The sequence below is a fragment of the Arachis hypogaea genome, chromosome 18, assembly GCF_003086295.3.
Source record: "Arachis hypogaea cultivar Tifrunner chromosome 18, arahy.Tifrunner.gnm2.J5K5, whole genome shotgun sequence".
In the NCBI taxonomy this organism is placed as follows: domain Eukaryota; kingdom Viridiplantae; phylum Streptophyta; class Magnoliopsida; order Fabales; family Fabaceae; genus Arachis; species Arachis hypogaea.
This window is the reverse complement of record NC_092053.1, coordinates 20,998,369-21,016,036: the sequence shown is the minus strand read 5'-3', so window position 1 is coordinate 21,016,036 and position 17,668 is coordinate 20,998,369. Positions and strand designations below refer to the sequence as shown.

Below are 17,668 nucleotides of genomic sequence, written 5' to 3'. Positions count from 1 at the left end.
TAATTATTATAACAAAAAGTTGATGTTAACTGCTCTACAAACAGCAACTCGCTGGGTAGACGATAAATAGAATAAAATAGAACATCCACCCTGAACTAATCAAATAATCATTATTATATTTACATTCCAATTAATAACTCGCGGTCACTTCCACAACAATTATCCTGGCTTTCTCATTTTTAAACCTCAACATGATGTGGCGTTAAAATAAGCGTTGTTAACGGATTTGATATGATAATAATAGACTTATTTTTAATTTGTTAATGTTACACTTTATTTCATTCAATTTGACTCTTAATTTTATTTCTTCTGTTACATGACTTACATCTCGTAATTTATTTAAAGACATTAAACCTAAGTCTTATCCATAATAACTACTTAATATTACTTTAATTAAAAGATTTTATTAGATGCCAAGCACTTCTTCGTTGTAGCGATAGCAAATCAAGTCAAATCAAATAACTGTAATAACTAACGGAACCCACGGAATCTCAAACGCCACCACGCTTCTCTATTTTTCTCCTTTAATAGTTGTTTAATTAACCGCTTTCTCCAACAGTATATATATAATTATCTATAACAATAACAAATTAACAACGTTCTTATTTTTCTTTTTCTTCATAGGCTATTTAGCATCAACAACATAAGAATTATTCTATTTCTCCTTATTCATCTTCCATTTCCTTCAAAGTAATTAGGCCTATTTCTCAATTCGTTTTGTGAGATATATTGATGGACTCCATGGAATTCATAATTAATCATGGCATGCAAAGGAGCAATAGCAATAGCAGCACCAACAGCAGCAATAGCAGCGACACGAGCAGTATGAGCAGAAGGAGCAGGTTGCTAACGTGTTTCAAGCCCACTGCCACCCTCGACGACGACGACATGCTGCTGTCTCCCGGAGGAGAGACTCGCCGGAGAAAGAGCAAGTGGCAGGCCCTCAGAAAGGCCATTAAAGAGACATCATTGGTTTGTTTTTATTTTTATTTTTTCTCTACATACCATAATATATATTAATTATGTTAGGTGTATATCAAAATTGTTATAAAATAAATATTAAAATTAAATTATATATATTTATATATAAATACATAAAAAATATAAAAGAAATATAGAAATATTTATGTATAAATAATATTTTTGTATATTTATTTCGGAATAAGCAAACATGACAAACATGTAATTAATCTAATTTTGTAACTAAAGTTTTTTTTATTGATTTCACTGATTAATGATTTTTTTTTTAATTTCATTTAAGAATTTAATTTTCCTACAATATAGCCAATCATTCAATTACATACTTTTTAATAATTTTTTTTCAAACTATATTATTAGAAAAATGTAACATTTTGTCCCCAATAATGATGGTTTTAACAGGTAAGAACACTTTCTAACAAAAGAAAAGAAAGGAAGGAAAGAAAATTAAGATCAAATAGCAGCAGCAGCAGCATGAGCAGCCTGAGCAACATGAGCAGCAACGATAACAGCAGCAGCAGCAGCAGCATTAGCACTAGCAGCAGCTCCAGCCCCAGCCTGAACTCCTTTAGCCCCATCCAAGATAACAATAACAGCAAAGTCTTAACCCCAACACTCACAATAAAAAACATGCGTTTGCATAATCTCCGAACCACCTCATTACCATCAAATCCTTCCAACAATTCCTCCCCTCTATTAACCACCTCGGCTTCTATAAGCTCAACAAGTTCATTTTCCTCTCGTCTTGGTTCAATATTTTCCCCTCATCATGCAACAACAACGCACTCCTCCTCACCCAAATCACCCTTCTCGCCACAAAGTGTTTCCAATAGGACCCCCTTTTCGCCACAAAATATTAATGCACCTAGAACACCCTTCTCACAAAATCATCCTAGGACCCCAAAACAGGGCCAAATTTACATCAATTATAAGAGGGAATGTTGCTCCTATGATGCTTACACAGCTACATACATGCTTTTGGTCAGTCTTTTGTTCTTGGTCATGTGGGGTAAAACTTTGGCTATATTTTACACTTCAATTTGGTTCTATGTGGTGCGTCCTGCAAGAAGAAGGCCAGAAAATAATAATTGTCAATATGGGCGTAATAAGAGTGGAGATTACAACCAGTTAATTGGGTTAATGCAATATAGGAGGAAGATGCTTAAGCAAGGGTCGCTTGTTCAAAGGAGTGATACTAATTTGTTGTCTATGTCATCTTCTTGTTCTATGCCTACCCATTTGTCTTCAACTTTTAACTCCATGCGAAGAAATTCTTTCAGTGGAAAAATCAGTTGTTGACGGATTGGAGGAGGACAACCTTTTATTCTAAATTTTGTAGTTTTCTTATGTTTCTTTTAATTTACTTGCTAATTATTAATTAGGATTTTTCTCATGATTCTCATTATGCCAAAGTGTTATATGTGCAGGACGAAAAATATAATGATATAGGATAGATGATATTGTTGCATTTGGAAAATATTATGGGTCAATATTTTAGTTAGAGAAATGAAAAGTTGACTAATATTGACTCAAATGAAAATGCAAATATAAAAAAATATTAGTCACTTAATATTTTTCTTAAATATTTAGAGTCAATTTGAATTGGTTTTTAAAATAAAAATATTAATATTTTATTTAAAAAAATTATTTTTCATTTAGAAAGTTTTTTTTTAATTTAAAGATTGAAAATTCTTTTGTTTCTACTTTATTAAAAAATAAACTATTGTTGGTTTAAAAAAATGTATTTAAACATATTTAAAATTTAATAAATTCTTTTTAAAAAAGTACTTTCTTCGTTCAAAGAATCTAATCCAAACAAACACTTAGTGCTGCAGTTGATCTTCGATATTTATTTACTTTTGCTATATACATACGCTTATTGTTTATTTTAGATTAAAGTCATATTTTAATCATGAAGCAATTAAAGATTTTTAATTTGTACGTTGGAAACCAAATCCGTCAATAGTTAGCGGGTGTGAAGAGACTGCAATAACGACATTTTCAATCCAACTGTTCCGTGATCTTTCAAAAAGGTAATGATTCTTAGTCGAAATACTGCTAAAAAATTAGATTGAGTCTACTCTTTTCATATAACTATTATATCTTCCTTTTTATTGAATGATTGGTTGCCCACTTCTGTAATTCATTTAGTTAAGGTAAACCGTGATATTAATATTTTTATTGTTGATCAATCTTCTTATGTTAGGTGTATTATTCAAGATGCTAGTGGAAATTAGACGAAGGTGAAGGCTCGACGATCACATGCATGTGACTTAATAATTATTAGATGATTTGATAAATTTGATTAAATAATCATCTAATAATTTTTAATTATTAACTTTATATGAAGACAAATGCACGTGAGTTTCTCTGTCGGACGAAAAGTTGTACATGGATCCTTGCACATGCTTTTGTTTTGCATCACTGAGTTTTTTTCGCATTGGAAAAGGCTTATTTTAGTTTAGAAGTGTGGTTTTGGACAAGTGACTTGTAAAACAAATAATAATCTAAATGTTTGTGTTGCAGTCCAAGAAGTAAAGCCCTGCTCGCACTAGTGTAGACAATGATATATATAGTGAATAGAATTCATGAGATTATTATGGATTGGAATTAGATTGTTAAAGTGAAGCTAGTGCAAAACAACATTGTTGAATGGTTAGAACCATGAATAATATTTGTACCATCCTTCATAGGGACTTCCAGCCTCCCTTTAAGGTTGTTTCTTCCTGTTTTTTTTCTTTTTCCTTTCTTTTGTGACAAAAATATTTTAATTATTTTAATACATACTTCCTACGGGCTATTACAAGGAGCGTGAAAAGATCATAAAGATAGAGGACCAAAGTTCATAAAAACTAGTTTTAAAAAAAAAAAAAAATCATAAAAACTAACATTTTATATTGCTAAAAAAAAAACTAAAAACGTCTCTTTTATTGAGTAGTATACGAGCATAACCATTGTGATTTTATTAATGTTTTTCTTTTGTTCAACAAATTAATTGACCTATATGTTATTTTATTCTAAGAGTAAAGTATCATTTTTATCCCCAACGTTTGGGATAAGTCCTATTTGTGTCCCTAATGTTTAAATCGTCCTATTTATATCCTTAACGTTTATAAAAGTGATTCAATGTTATCCTACTATCAATTATACTAACAAATCAGATTATATTTTTCAATTATTCTCACTTGGATGTATTCATTCTCAATTAGGTCTCACTTGGATGTGTTAGATTTTAGTATTATACCCACTATTTATGTTTATATTCAATTATATCCCTATAAAAGTGAATTATGTAAATGTTGTAGGAATTAGTTTCAATATTTGATGAGCTATTTTTCGGAGTAGATCATCAATTCTATCCCAAACATTTGTATTCTAACTTCAAGAAGAGATTTTTAAAACTCAAACTAAAGCGCTCATGATGTATAATTGACGGCAGGATAACATTGAATCACTTTTACAAACGTTAGAGATACAAATAGGACGATTTAAACGTTAGGGACACAAATAGAATATAATAATATTGAATAAAAAATAGTCTTCGAACATGGTACTAATTATTACACTTGTAAAAATAAAAATAGTTAACTACAAGAATGCTCTCGAATTATCAAATTATTAACAGAAATATCTTAAAAAAATTTTAATTATAAAATATTCTCAAAATGTCTTTAAATGTTAACAAAATAATAAAAAAAATTACTTTTTTTATAAATAGTAAATAATTTTTGTATTTGATTATCTACTTGCTTGTGCATTTGATATGAAATTTTATGAAGATATTCAGATAACTATTTGAAAAATATACACATAAAAAAAATCAATCTCTATATTTATCTTTTAAAATTTTTTTTGGTCATTTCACTTAACAAAAAATATCAAATTTTAATAATAAAAATAAATTTAAGGTGACCAATATTTTTTTTTATTTTTTTCTAACTTTTGAATCAACATTAGCAAACTCTCTTATTTTTAACACTAAAATATATGTGCTCGAGAAACTGCATATAATCTCTTTTTTTTTTTTATAGTATATTTAATAATTTGATATTTTTGTTGCGTATATTTTGAGTGTTATTATGGATTGGCCCAACGCACCGGTCCTAAGCCTCCCCACAACCTGACCCCACAAGGACTGATCCACGCACAAGTGATCTCGGAGCATTTGGATCATGGTCCTCACAGCAATGTCGAAGAGCCTCCCAAGGGGGAACATATTTGATCCTCTTTAAAGAGAAGCTCCCTTTCCCATTAACTTATTTGTTCACTAGTCACCACATAAGAGGGAGCCCCACAACTTTGTTAGTGATAAACTCTAATTTTATGATTTATTTTGTGTTGAATTTAAGGGATTTTATCAACTTATTTCATATTTATTTAATGAAATAGTATTTTTTTTGTAATTCTCTCTAATTTGTGCTTAAGAGTGAAAACATGTTTTTTAGGCATTTAAATTGCTAAATTTAATTCACTTTAATTCCATTCGATGACTTGATATGTTCGTTGAGTGATTTCAGGTTTATAAGACAAGGATTGGATGGAAGAAGTGAAGAAAAAAGCATGCAAAGTGGAGAACTCACGAAAAAATGAACATTTGGAGGATTCAAGGCCACGCACACACATCATTCACGCGTATGCGTGAGGAGGACATTTTCCAATCCACGCGCACGCGTTATCCACGCGTACACGTGAGGAGGCAATTTGCCAGGCGACGCGCACGCGTCAACCAAGCGCACGCGTGACGTTGGTCACGTGACCTCATTAAAGGCAACATGCTGGAGGCGATTTCTGAGCCTTCTAGGCCCAAATCCATCTCATTTCTGAAACTATTTGATGCAGAATTCAAGAGGGAATAAGGGGGAGCAATTATGTAGTGTAGGAATTATGCTTTAGGTAGTTTCTAGAGAGAGAGAAGCTCCTTCTTCTCTCTAAAATTAGGGTAGAACTAGGTCAAACTCTCTTAGATTTAGGTTCTAGTTCTTGTTTTCATCTAGTTTTCTTTGCAATTTCTTGTTTCTACATCCTTGTTCTCTTAGTTCCTTTTGTTAATTTCTTTTTTATGTCATTTTATGTTATAAACACTCTTGTCAATTTCAATTTCCTTTAATGCAATTTGAGGTATTTCATGTTTAATGTTGCTTTCTTTAGTTGTTATTGTTGATTCCTTGCATTGGGTAGTTGTAGATTTTATTATTATTGCAATTTTATGATGCTTCACTTTTATACCTTCCAAGTTTTTGACAAAATATTTGGTTGGACTTTAGAGTAGCTTTTTGAGCATTCTTGACTTGGAAAGAGAAATTAGGCAATCTTGAGTCATTAATACCCAACTTATGTTGGTGATCTAGAGTTGTTAGTTAATATTATTTCCATTGACTCTAATCTCTTGCTAATTCAATTAGTAAGTTGATTAGGACTTATGGATTGAGATTAACTAGTCTTATTTGACTTTCTCTCAATGTGAAGATAACATTGTACCTTCTTCCGATGTTAGGGATGACGAAATAGGATTGGCTCTTGTTAATTATTGTATTATGATTAATGACTAGGATAGAAAGCCTTGATTCTCAATCCTTGCCATGAATGTCTCCCTTTAGTATTTGTTATCTTTAGTGTTTGATTTACTTTATTATCATTTAAATTCTTGCCTTTTTAATTTCTTGCACTTTTCAACCCAACCCGTGAAACTCATAACCAATAATTGAGCACTCGATTGTAATTTCTAGGGAGAACAACCCGAGACTAATACTTTCGGTTATTTTTATTGGGTTGAACTTGTGACAACCAAAACTAACCTTTGATTTAAGGATTGTTTGTTTGTTTGGACTATACTTCGACGAGATTATTTGTGTGAAATTCCTAACCGACGAAAATCCTTACATCAGTTAGATATGATATCTTAACCCTAAATCTAATATATATTTGATTTTTTTGACTTAACGAAGTATCCTTATAGGTATCACTCCCTCTTTTTTACATGGAAGAGCCTGTTGATTATTCGTGTCGAATATTCGTCTCTACCACTCTTTAATCACCCACTCAGATACCTTTAGTACAAGTGTTTTGTAACGACAAAACTTTTAACACGCCAGGACCAATATCAATCGTTCAGGTATTACTTGTCGTACGAGTCTACTTGACTCTAGACTCGGAATTTCTTTATCAAACATTCCTAGAAGACTTTGTCGGATTAGCATGATTAAATAAAACTGTTTCTATTTTGGTGTGGTAAAAACACAACCACATAATAATAATCGCAGTAATATTACAGGATAGATATATGAGGATATATATATATATATATATATATATATATATATATATATATATATATATATATATAACATGAGTCGAAAAGTACATGCCAAATACAGAGTAACTACATCAAATATATACATAGACAAAATATGAAAAACCAGTCCCAACCCTCACACGGGTCTCCTAAACTAGAACCGATCTACTGGAAAATCATATCCCTCTAAAATACTACAAAAGCATAGATGCAGGTAAGACTCGTATGGCATGTCTGGATCAAAATACGGGCTATGTACAGAGAATCTAAAATCACGATCGCGTAAAGCATAGATGCAGGTTCTTGGCATGCCCCACATGAAGACTCCACCCTGCTCAGGGTTTTCATAGCTCAAGACAAGAGGAACCTCAAAGAATATCACTGTTGATACCATCTGTGAACGTGGGAAGAAAGAGGATGAAAACCTAAGATTTCTAGTAGGGTAAATGGGAAAAATGGATCCTAGGGTCTTGGTTTCTAGGTTCTCGCTAAACAGAAAATCGCAACAGAGTACAATTATATAGCAGATAAATAGAAATAATCACAGACAAGTAGAAAGCTATAGTAAACAATCAAAAGTAATTCACATGTGTAAACAATATGGCGCATGCCTTTCCTAGTGCAGGCCATGAGCTCACGTGTCGGTTGGTTATCCGCACCCGACAACATTCCTGAAATAGGCGTTACGTATCGCCGTCCCTATCTCAGAAAACATTCCTTCTATGAGTGTTATGTATTGTTGTTCTCATGGGAATCATTCTTCCAGTCTCAAGTGAGTATTAAGTATCGCGGTCCTCACTAGGCCGTACTCATAGTCTCAAGTGAGCGATACATATCGCCATTCCCACTGAGCTATATATAGTAAGCGTCCCTATGGCTGCGTTTGTTTACAGAAATAGGACACTAAGACAAAGACACAGAGACACAAAATCGTGTTTAACAAAGGAGACATGGACAGAGACAATGCATCCAAAGACACTGAATTAGTGTATATTGTGTCCATCCTGACAGGAAGGACACGAAAACATTAACAAGAGACACAACTTATTTTTTATTTTTTCTTTTATTATTCTTGTTAATTTTTCATAATTATATTTTTTTATTATTATATTTTTCGTCTCAAATTTATTGAATGAAAAAAATAAGAATAAATTAGATTTTCATAATTTATTCTATTTTATCACCAAACAGAATACAAGAACACAAAATTTTGTGTCTCTGTTCTTTATGTCTTGTTCTCAGTGTCTTATCTTGTCCTGTTCTCAAAAACAAATGCAGCCAATAACAGATTCCCATGGCATCTTGGGCTTTACTTTAATCATCACTCAATACTTTTAACTCTTTCTTTTAGCAGATTGATGCCTTCTTAGTGACTATTTTTCTATTTAATAATTAATATAACAAACGGACTCGGAATCATGTAAATTTTATATTCACACGTTCATAACGAATTCAAGTTTCTAATGATATAAATCATATATTTTTATGGGTTTTGGAACTAATCTGATACTAAGAAAACCGTGACTGCTCCCTAATTTTATAACCTAGTACATTCTTTTCTTAAGAGTGAATATACGTCGCTAAAGGTTGGTGTATGAGACTTTTTTCTTTATTGAAGATGCTACAGAGATCCTATACCTATCAGTGTATATAATCCAAAATGGTTGATATTAATGGGTATATTGAGTTGAGATTGCGCATCATCATCTAAATTGGCCATTAGAAACCAATGACATCTCTTGTCATTTGGGGGATACCCAGCTCTAACAATGATACTCCTGTGCTTATTCTTGTTCGCCTAAAAATTTTGCTCGATGAACAATGGCGTTGAGAGTCGGAGGCACCATATCTTGCTCAAAGTTCTGCACTTGCCAACTGTTTTGGGGTCTGCCTTGACAAAAAATTTTCAGACAATGTCATTATTAAGGTGTGGGAGAGGAATTCTTTTGGGAGATATGTCACTCATTTTTTACATGCAACACACAACAGCTTCCCTTAAGTGTTAGAGAAATGAAGGATTATGTTTTGGGTTTAATGCTTGCATAGTATGCTTTTATAAATCTTTTTACATGTTTTGACAATGGTCTCTACCTTTATAAAATTAGTTTGTCGATAATTTGCACAATACCAAATAATATAATTGTTATTTATTATACAGTAAAAGAACTATGATGTGTATTTGACTATTAAATAATTAAAAATATTTGTATAGTCTAGCACAACTAACTATTGAATTAGCTATAAGTTAAAGGCCTATTTTGCCATTGGTTACCGTGCATGTTTATTTTGGTTGTTCCTATCTTGATCGTCATGCATATTTTTAAAATTGTAGTATGATATTGGTAATACTCCACCATTTTATGTTAATTGTATGCTCTTATATTAGTGAAATATTGCTACTTTTCCTAACATGACACAAAACCTTTTAAAGTAATAGTTTTAGGACACCGATATCTTTCATTGGCATTTCTATCTTACATGTCAATTTTATTAGAGTTGTATCAGGCCTATTATATTTCTGTAACACCCTATCACCTTAAGCCTTACCTCTAGCCGTAAAGCAAAGGATAACAAAATGCCACGACAGTTCTAAAGCTCATACCATACTATATATATAGAAAGAAATAGTAATAGTAGGAGCCCGATGAAGGAATAAAAGCTCAAAGACGCATATGTGGAATTACAAAGCACGAAATGTTCACACACGGTAACTAAGCGCGTAGGTACGAACATAACAAGACATAATATATATAAAGCCTTATAGATAGCTCCAGGATACACAAGGTAATAACTAATGTGAACCAGATATATATAAGTATGATATAAAAAAAGAGGACTAGTCACAGCCTGCGGAGTTTAGGCCGGCTAGTCAAATACAGACAATACAACAGAGTTTTGAAGTTTAAAACAGCAACAGCCTATCTCTCAAAGTTTTTTAGAAATAAAGCCTCTAAGGCAAAAACGTTAAATATACAAAAGGTGAGAGAATACTACAACAAAAGTAAAGTGAAATAAAACATAAGGAAGATCATCCTCCGCTCTGTCACCGTATCCGTAAACTCACCGTGGTGGGTTGTGACTTGCATCTGAAAAACAACAACAATATATGGTATGAGAATCAGAGGTTCTCAGTATGGTAACAGTGTCCAGTGATGTAAGATATAAGGTTTTGGGATGCCAAAGGCAATCCTAGAACTTCACATTGATACAGAATATTCAACCTTGAAACAAATAATTAACTTAAACCGTAAATAGGGTATTCTAACTTAAGGAATTTCTAACTAACATAGCACCACTGTCCCACAGCCTTCGTCAGCCTAAGCTCCATGCGATCCTATTGCCACCGCCTACCGAATCTCCTCAATCCCAACAGAAAACACAAGTAATTTCATACAATTAAAGCACAAGTAAAGTACATGTACAACAAGTAGAACAATTAGCAAGTAAACACGTGGTTCATTTAAGCATAACCGAAATTAAGCAAAGCAAACAAATAAGTAGAAGATGCATATGATGAATGTCTATCCTATTTGGCTCGTGATATCACTTGTCAGTTATAGTGCCAATCCCGACACAAAATTCGATCGGCAACTCCCGGATTAGTCTCTCTGTTACGTATACTCAGGAGGAATAATTTCGAGGGATGAGTGCCTGGTGCACGAAATTGTGATGTCCAGGCTCAAACTATTCCTGGCACGTGAGCAACTTGGTATGCGTAATCGTGATTACACATTCATAATATGTCACAACTTCGATACAACTAACCAGCAAGTGCACTGGGTCGTCCAAGTAATACCTTACGTGAGTAAGGGTCGAATCCCACGGAGATTGTTGGTATGAAGCAAGCTATGGTCACCTTGTAAATCTCAGTCAGGCAGATATAAAGTGATAATGGTGTTTTCGAATATTATATAATAGAATAAGGATAGAGATACTTATGTAATTCATTGGTAGGAATTTCAGATAAGCGAATGGAGATGCTTTTCGTTCCTCTGAACCTCTGCTTTCCTGCTATCTTCATCCAATCAATCTTACTCCTTTCCATGGCTGGCTTTATGCAAGGACATCACCGTTGTCAGTGGCTACATCCCCTCCTCTCAGTGAAAGATATGCTCACATGCTCTGTCACAGCACGGCCATTCATCTGTCGGTTCTCGATCATGCTGGAATAGGATTCACCCTCCTTTTGCGTCTGTCACCAACGCCCAGCACTCGCGAGTTTGAAGCTCGTCACAGTCATTCAATCATTGAATCCTACTCGGAATACCACAGACAAGGTTTAGACTTTCCGGATTCTCTTGAATGCCGCCATCATTCTAGCTTACGCCACGAAGATTCCGGTTAAGAGATCTAAGAGATATTCATTCTAGCTTATTTCATGTAGAACAGAAGTGTTTGTCAGGCACGCGTTCATAGGGGAGATGGTGATGAGCGTCACACATAATCATCACCTTCATCACGTTCTTGGGTGCGAATGGATATCTTAGAAGCGAAATAAGATGAATTGAATAGAAAACAGTAGTACTTTGCATTAATCTTTGAGGAACAGCAGAGCTCCACACCTTAATCTATGGAGTGTAGAAACTCTACCGTTGAAAATACATAAGTGGAAGGTCCAGACATGGCCGAGATGGCCAGCCCCCTAAAACGTGATCAAAGGATCATAAGGTAATCCAAAGATGTCTAATACAATAGTAAAAGGTCCTATTTATAATAAACTAGCTACTAGGGTTTACATGAGTAAGTAATTGATGCATAAATCCACTTCCGGGGCCCACTTGGTGTGTGTTTGGGCTGAGCCTGAGTGTTGCACGTGCAGAGGCCATTTGTGGAGTTGAACGCCAGTTTCTGTGCCAGTTTGGGCGTTCAACTCTGGTTTTGGATCCTTTTCTGGCGCTGGACGCCAGATTTGGGCAGAAGGCTGGCGTTGAACGCCAGTTTACGTCGTCAATTCTTGGCCAAAGTATGGACTATTATATATTTCTGGAAAGCCCTGGATGTCTACTTTCCAACGCAATTTAAAGCGCGCCATTTCGAGTTCTGTAGCTCCAGAAAATCCACTTTGAGTGCAGGGAGGTCAGAATCCAACAGCATCAGCAGTCCTTCTTCAACCTCTGAATCTGATTTTTGCTCAAGTCCCTCAATTTCAGCCAGAAAATACCTGAAATCACAGAAAAACACACAAACTCATAGTAAAGTCCAGAAATGTGAATTTAACATAAAAACTAATGAAAACATCCCTAAAAGTAACTAGATCCTACTAAAAACATACTAAAAACAATGTCAAAAAGCGTATAAATTATCCGCTCATCACAACACCAAACTTAAATTGTTGCTTGTCCCCAAGCAACTGAAAATCAAAATAGGATAAAAAGAATAGAACATACTATAAATTCCAAACTATCAATGAAACATAGCTTCAATCATATGAGCGGGACTTATAGCTTTTTGCCTCTTGAATAGTTTTGGCATCTCACTTTATCCATTGAGGTTCAGAATGATTGGCATCTATAGGAACTTCAGATTTCGAATAGTGTTATTGATTCTCCTAGTTCAGTATGATGATTCTTGAACACAGCTATTTTATGAGTCTTGGCCGTGGCCCTAAGCACTTTGTTTTCCAGTATTACCACCGGATACATAAATGCCACAGACACATAATCGGGTGAACCTTTTCAGATTGTGACTCAGCTTTGCTAAAGTCCCCAATTAGAGGTGTCCAGGGTTCTTAAGCACACTCTTCTTTTGCTTTGGACCTTGACTTTAACCGCTTAGTCTCAAGTTTTCACTTGACACCTTCACGCCACAAGCACATGGTTAGGAACAGCTTGGTTTAGCCGCTTAGACCAGGATTTTATTCCTTTAGGTCCTCCTATCCATTGATGCTCAAAGCCTTGGGATCCTTTTTATTTGCCCTTGCCTTTTGGTTTTAAGGGTTATTGGCTTTTTGCTCTTGCCTCTTGGTTTTAAGAGCTTTTGGCTTTTTCTGCTTGCTTTTTTCTTTTTCTTCTAAATTTTTTTTTTCGCCTATTTTTTTTTCTGCAAGCTTTGTTCTTTGCTGCTTTTTCTTGCTTCAAGAATCATTTTTATGATTTTTCAGATTATCAAATAACATGTCTCCTAGTCATCATTCTTTCAAGAGCCAACATATTTAACATTCTTAAACAACAACTTCAAAAGACATATGCACTGTTCAATCATACATTCAGAAAACAAGAAGCATTGTCACCATATCAATATAATTAAGCTAAGTTCAAGGATAAATTCGAAACTCATGTACTTCTTGTTCTTTTAAATTAAAACAGTTTTTATTTAAGAGAGGTGATGGATTCATAGGACATTCATATTTTTAAGACATAGTTACTAACTACTAATGATCATGTAATGAAGACACAAACATATATAAGCACATAACATATAAAAACGAAAAACAGAAGAAATAAGAGCAAGGAATGAATCCACCTTAGTGATGATGGCGTTTCAATGATGTTCTTGAGCTCTTCTATGTCTTTTCCTTGCCTTTGTGGCTTGATTCCTAGTGATTTTTGGTATTTCTATCCTCAGTTACTTCCCATAATTACGTGGAGGGAAGTGCATCTCCTGAGGTATCTCAGGGATCTCTTGATTTGCAGCCACATGTTCTACCACTGAGCTATAGATCCTTTACATAATTGTTTTACCACACCAAACTTAGAATGTTGCTTGCCCTCGAGCAAAAGAAGAAGGAATAGATGAAGAAGAAGATGTGGAAATAAAAACTAGGATTATGAGGAGGTAAAGTGGGGATCTTGTGGGGTTCACAGATCCTGAGATGATCCTGTGGTGTCCACAGATCCTGAGGTGTCAAGGATTTATATCCCTGCACCCATTAGGCATGTAAAATGCCTTTGCACACAACTCTGGGCGTTCAGCGCCAGGTTGGTGGCCATTTTGGGCGTTCAACGCCCATTTGTCTGCCATTTTTGGCGTTGAACACCAGAACCATATCTGTTCTGGCGTTCAGCGCCCATAAGATGCCTATTTTGGGCGTTCAGCGCCAGAACCATGCTCTGTTCTGGCGCTGAACGCCAGACAGATGCTCCTCCAGGGTGTGATTTTTCTTCTGCTATTTTTGATTCCGTTTTCAATTTTTATATTTATTTTGTGACTCCACATGATCATGAACCTAAGAAAACATGAAAAACAAGAATGATAGGGTTAGATAAACATTGGGTTGCCTCCCAACAAGCGCTTCTTTAATGTCAATAGCTTGACAGTGGGCTCTCATGGAGCCTCACAGATGTGCAGAGCTTTGTTGAGACTCTCCAACACCAAACTTAGAGTTTGACTGTGGGGGCTCTGGTTAACTCTGCTTGGAGAGAAGCTTTTTCTGCTTCCTCTCCATGGTTGCAGAGGGAGATCCTTGAGTTTTAAACACAAGGGAGTTCTCATTCCATTGAAGGAATATTTCACCTCTGTCAACATCAATCACAGCTCTTGCTGTGGCCAGGAAAGGTCTTCCTAGGATGATGGATTCATCCTCTTTCTTTCCAGTATCCAGGACTATGAAATCAGCAGGGATGTAAAGGCTCTCAACCTTTACTAATACGTCTTCTACTTGTCCATAAGCCTGTTTTCTAGAGCTGTCTGCCATCTCTAATGAGATTTTAGCAGCTTGCACCCCATAGATTCCCAGTTTCTCTATTACAGAGAGGGGCATGAGGTTTATTCCTGAACCAAGATCACACAGAGCCTTAAAGATCATGGTGCCTATGGTGCAGGATATTATGAACTTTCCAGGATCCTGTCTCTTCTGAGGCAATGTCAGTTGATCCAGATCACTTAGTTCATTGATGAACAAGGGAAGTTCAACTTCCCAAGTATCAATGCCAAATAATTTGGCATTCAGCTTCATGATTGCACCAAGAAACTTGGCAGTTTGCTCTTCAGTAACATCCTCATTCTCTTCAGAAGAGGAATACTCATCAGAGCTCATGAAGGGCATAAGGAGGTTTAATGGAATCTCTATGGTCTCTAGATGAGCCTCAGAGTCCTTTGGTTCCTCAGAGGGAAGCTCCTTATTGATCACTGGACGTCCCAGGAGGTCTTCCTCCTTGGAATTCACGTCCTCTCCTTCCCTTACAGGTTCGGCCATGGCGCTTATGTCAATGGCCTTGCACTCTCCTTTTGGATTCTCTTCTGTATTGCTTGGGAGAGTACTAGGAGGGATTTCAGTGATCCTTTTACTCAGCTGGCCCACTTGTGCTTCCAAATTTCTAATGGAAGACCTGGTTTCATTCATGAAACTTACAGTGGCCTTAGACAGATCAGAGACTAAGTTTGCTAAATTAGAAGCATTTTGTTCAGAGTTCTCTGTCTGTTGCTGAGTGGATGATGGAAAAGGCTTGCTATTGCTAAACCTGTTTCTTCCACCATTATTAAAGCCTTGTTGAGGCTTTTGATCCTTCCATGAGAAATTTGGATGATTTCTCCATGATGAGTTATAGGTGTTTCCATAAGGTTCACCTAAGTAATTTACCTCTGCTATTGCAGGGTTCTCAGGATCATAAGCTTCTTCTGCATAAGAAGCCTCTTGAGTACTGTTGGATGCAACTTGCATTCCATTCAGACTCTGAGAGATCATATTGACTTGCTGAGTCAATATTTTATTCTGAGCCAATATGGCATTCAGAGTATCAACTTCAAGAACTCCCTTCTTCATAGGCGTCCCATTACTCACAGGATTCCCCTCAGAAGTGTACATGAACTGGTTATTAGCAACCATGTCAATGAGTTCTTGAGCTTCTGCAGGCGTTTTCTTCAGGTGAATGGATCCACCTGCAGAGGTATCCAGTGACATCTTTGATAGCTCAGATAAACCATCATAGAATATATCCAGGATGGTCCATTCTGAAAGCATGTCAGAAGGACACTTTTTGGTCAACTGTTTGTATCTTTCCCAAGCTTCATAGAGGGATTCACCTTCTTTCTGTTTGAAAGTTTGAACATCCACTCTAAGCTTGCTCAGCTTTTGAGGAGGAAAGTACTTGGCTAAGAAAGCCGTGACCAGCTTATCACAAGAGTTCAGGCTGTCTTTGGGTTGAGAATCCAACCATAATCTAGCTCTGTCTCTTACAGCAAAAGGGAAAAGCATGAGCCTGTACACTTCAGGATCTACTCCATTAGTCTTAACAGTATCACATATCTGCAAGAATTCAGTTAAGAACTGAAAGGGATCTTCAGATGGAAGTCCATGAAACTTGCAGTTCTGCTGCATCAGAGAAACTAATTGAGGTTTCAGCTCAAAGTTGTTTGCTCCAATGGCAGGAATGGAGATGCTTCTTCCATGTAAATTGGAATTAGGTGCAGTGAAGTCACCAAGCATCTTCCTTGTATTATTATTATTTTCGGCTGCCATCTCCTTTTCCTGTTCGAAAATTTCTGAAAGGTTATCTCTGGATTGTTGTATTTTAGCTTCTCTTAAATTTTTTTCTTCAGAGTCCTTTCAGGTTCTGGATCTGCTTTAACAATAATGTTCTTGTCCTTGCTCCTGCTCATATGACAAAGAAGATGGCACAGAAAAAATAGTAATAATAATATGGATCCTTTATACCACAGTATAGGGATCCTTGTGTTAGTAGAAGAAAAGAAGGGAAGAAAATCTGAACTCAGAGAGAGAGGGGGTTCGGATTTTTGGAGAGTTGAAGGAAAGATGTTAGTATATCAATAAACAAATAGAAGAAGATGAGAGGGGGAAGTGAATTTTCGAAAACAATTTTTGAAAAAGAGTTAGTGATTTTTGAAAATAGTTTTTGAAAAAGTTTAGTATTTTTTTTTTTTCGAAATTTTTTTTTTAAATAAAAAATAAAAATAATTAGTTAATAAAAAAGAAATTTTTGAAAAAGAGGGAAGATATTTTCGAAAATTAGAGAGAGAGAGTTAGTTAGGTAGTTTTGAAAAAGTTAAGAAACAAACAAAAAGTTAGTTAGTTAGTTGAAACAAATTTGAAAAGATAAGAAGTTGGGAAGTTAGAGAAAATATTTTGAAATCAAATTTTGAAAAAGATAAGATAAGAACACAACCACATAATAATAATCGCAGTAATATTACAGGATAGATATATGAGGATAGATAATATATATATATATATATATATATATATATATATATATATATATATATATATATAACATGAGTCGAAAAGTACATGCCAAATACAGAGTAACTACATCAAATATATACATAGACAAAATATGAAAAACCAGTCCCAACCCTCACACGGGTCTCCTAAACTAGAACCGATCTACTGGAAGATCATATCCCTCTAAAATACTACAAAAGCATAGATGCAGGTAAGACTCGTATGGCATGTCTGGATCAAAATACGGGCTATGTACAGAGAATCTAAAATCACGATCG

The 17,668-nt window shown here is 35.0% G+C and overlaps 1 protein-coding gene and 1 non-coding gene across 2 annotated transcripts; both read left to right on the top strand.

The window, feature by feature from the left end:
* The first annotated feature begins 592 nt into the window (after positions 1 to 592).
* Positions 593 to 2,325, top strand: LOC140181555 (uncharacterized). Its single transcript, XM_072225452.1, has 2 exons — positions 593 to 972; positions 1,381 to 2,325. The coding sequence occupies exons 1-2, from the start codon at positions 733 to 735 to the stop codon at positions 2,275 to 2,277; spliced, it is 1,137 nt and encodes a 378-aa protein (XP_072081553.1). The 5' UTR covers positions 593 to 732; the 3' UTR covers positions 2,278 to 2,325.
* A 13,838-nt stretch (positions 2,326 to 16,163) lies between these two features.
* Positions 16,164 to 16,271, top strand: LOC112773372 (small nucleolar RNA R71). The gene has a single exon (XR_003187925.1). It is a non-coding gene; the product is annotated as a small nucleolar RNA R71 (small nucleolar RNA).
* Positions 16,272 to 17,668: the final 1,397 nt, after the last annotated feature.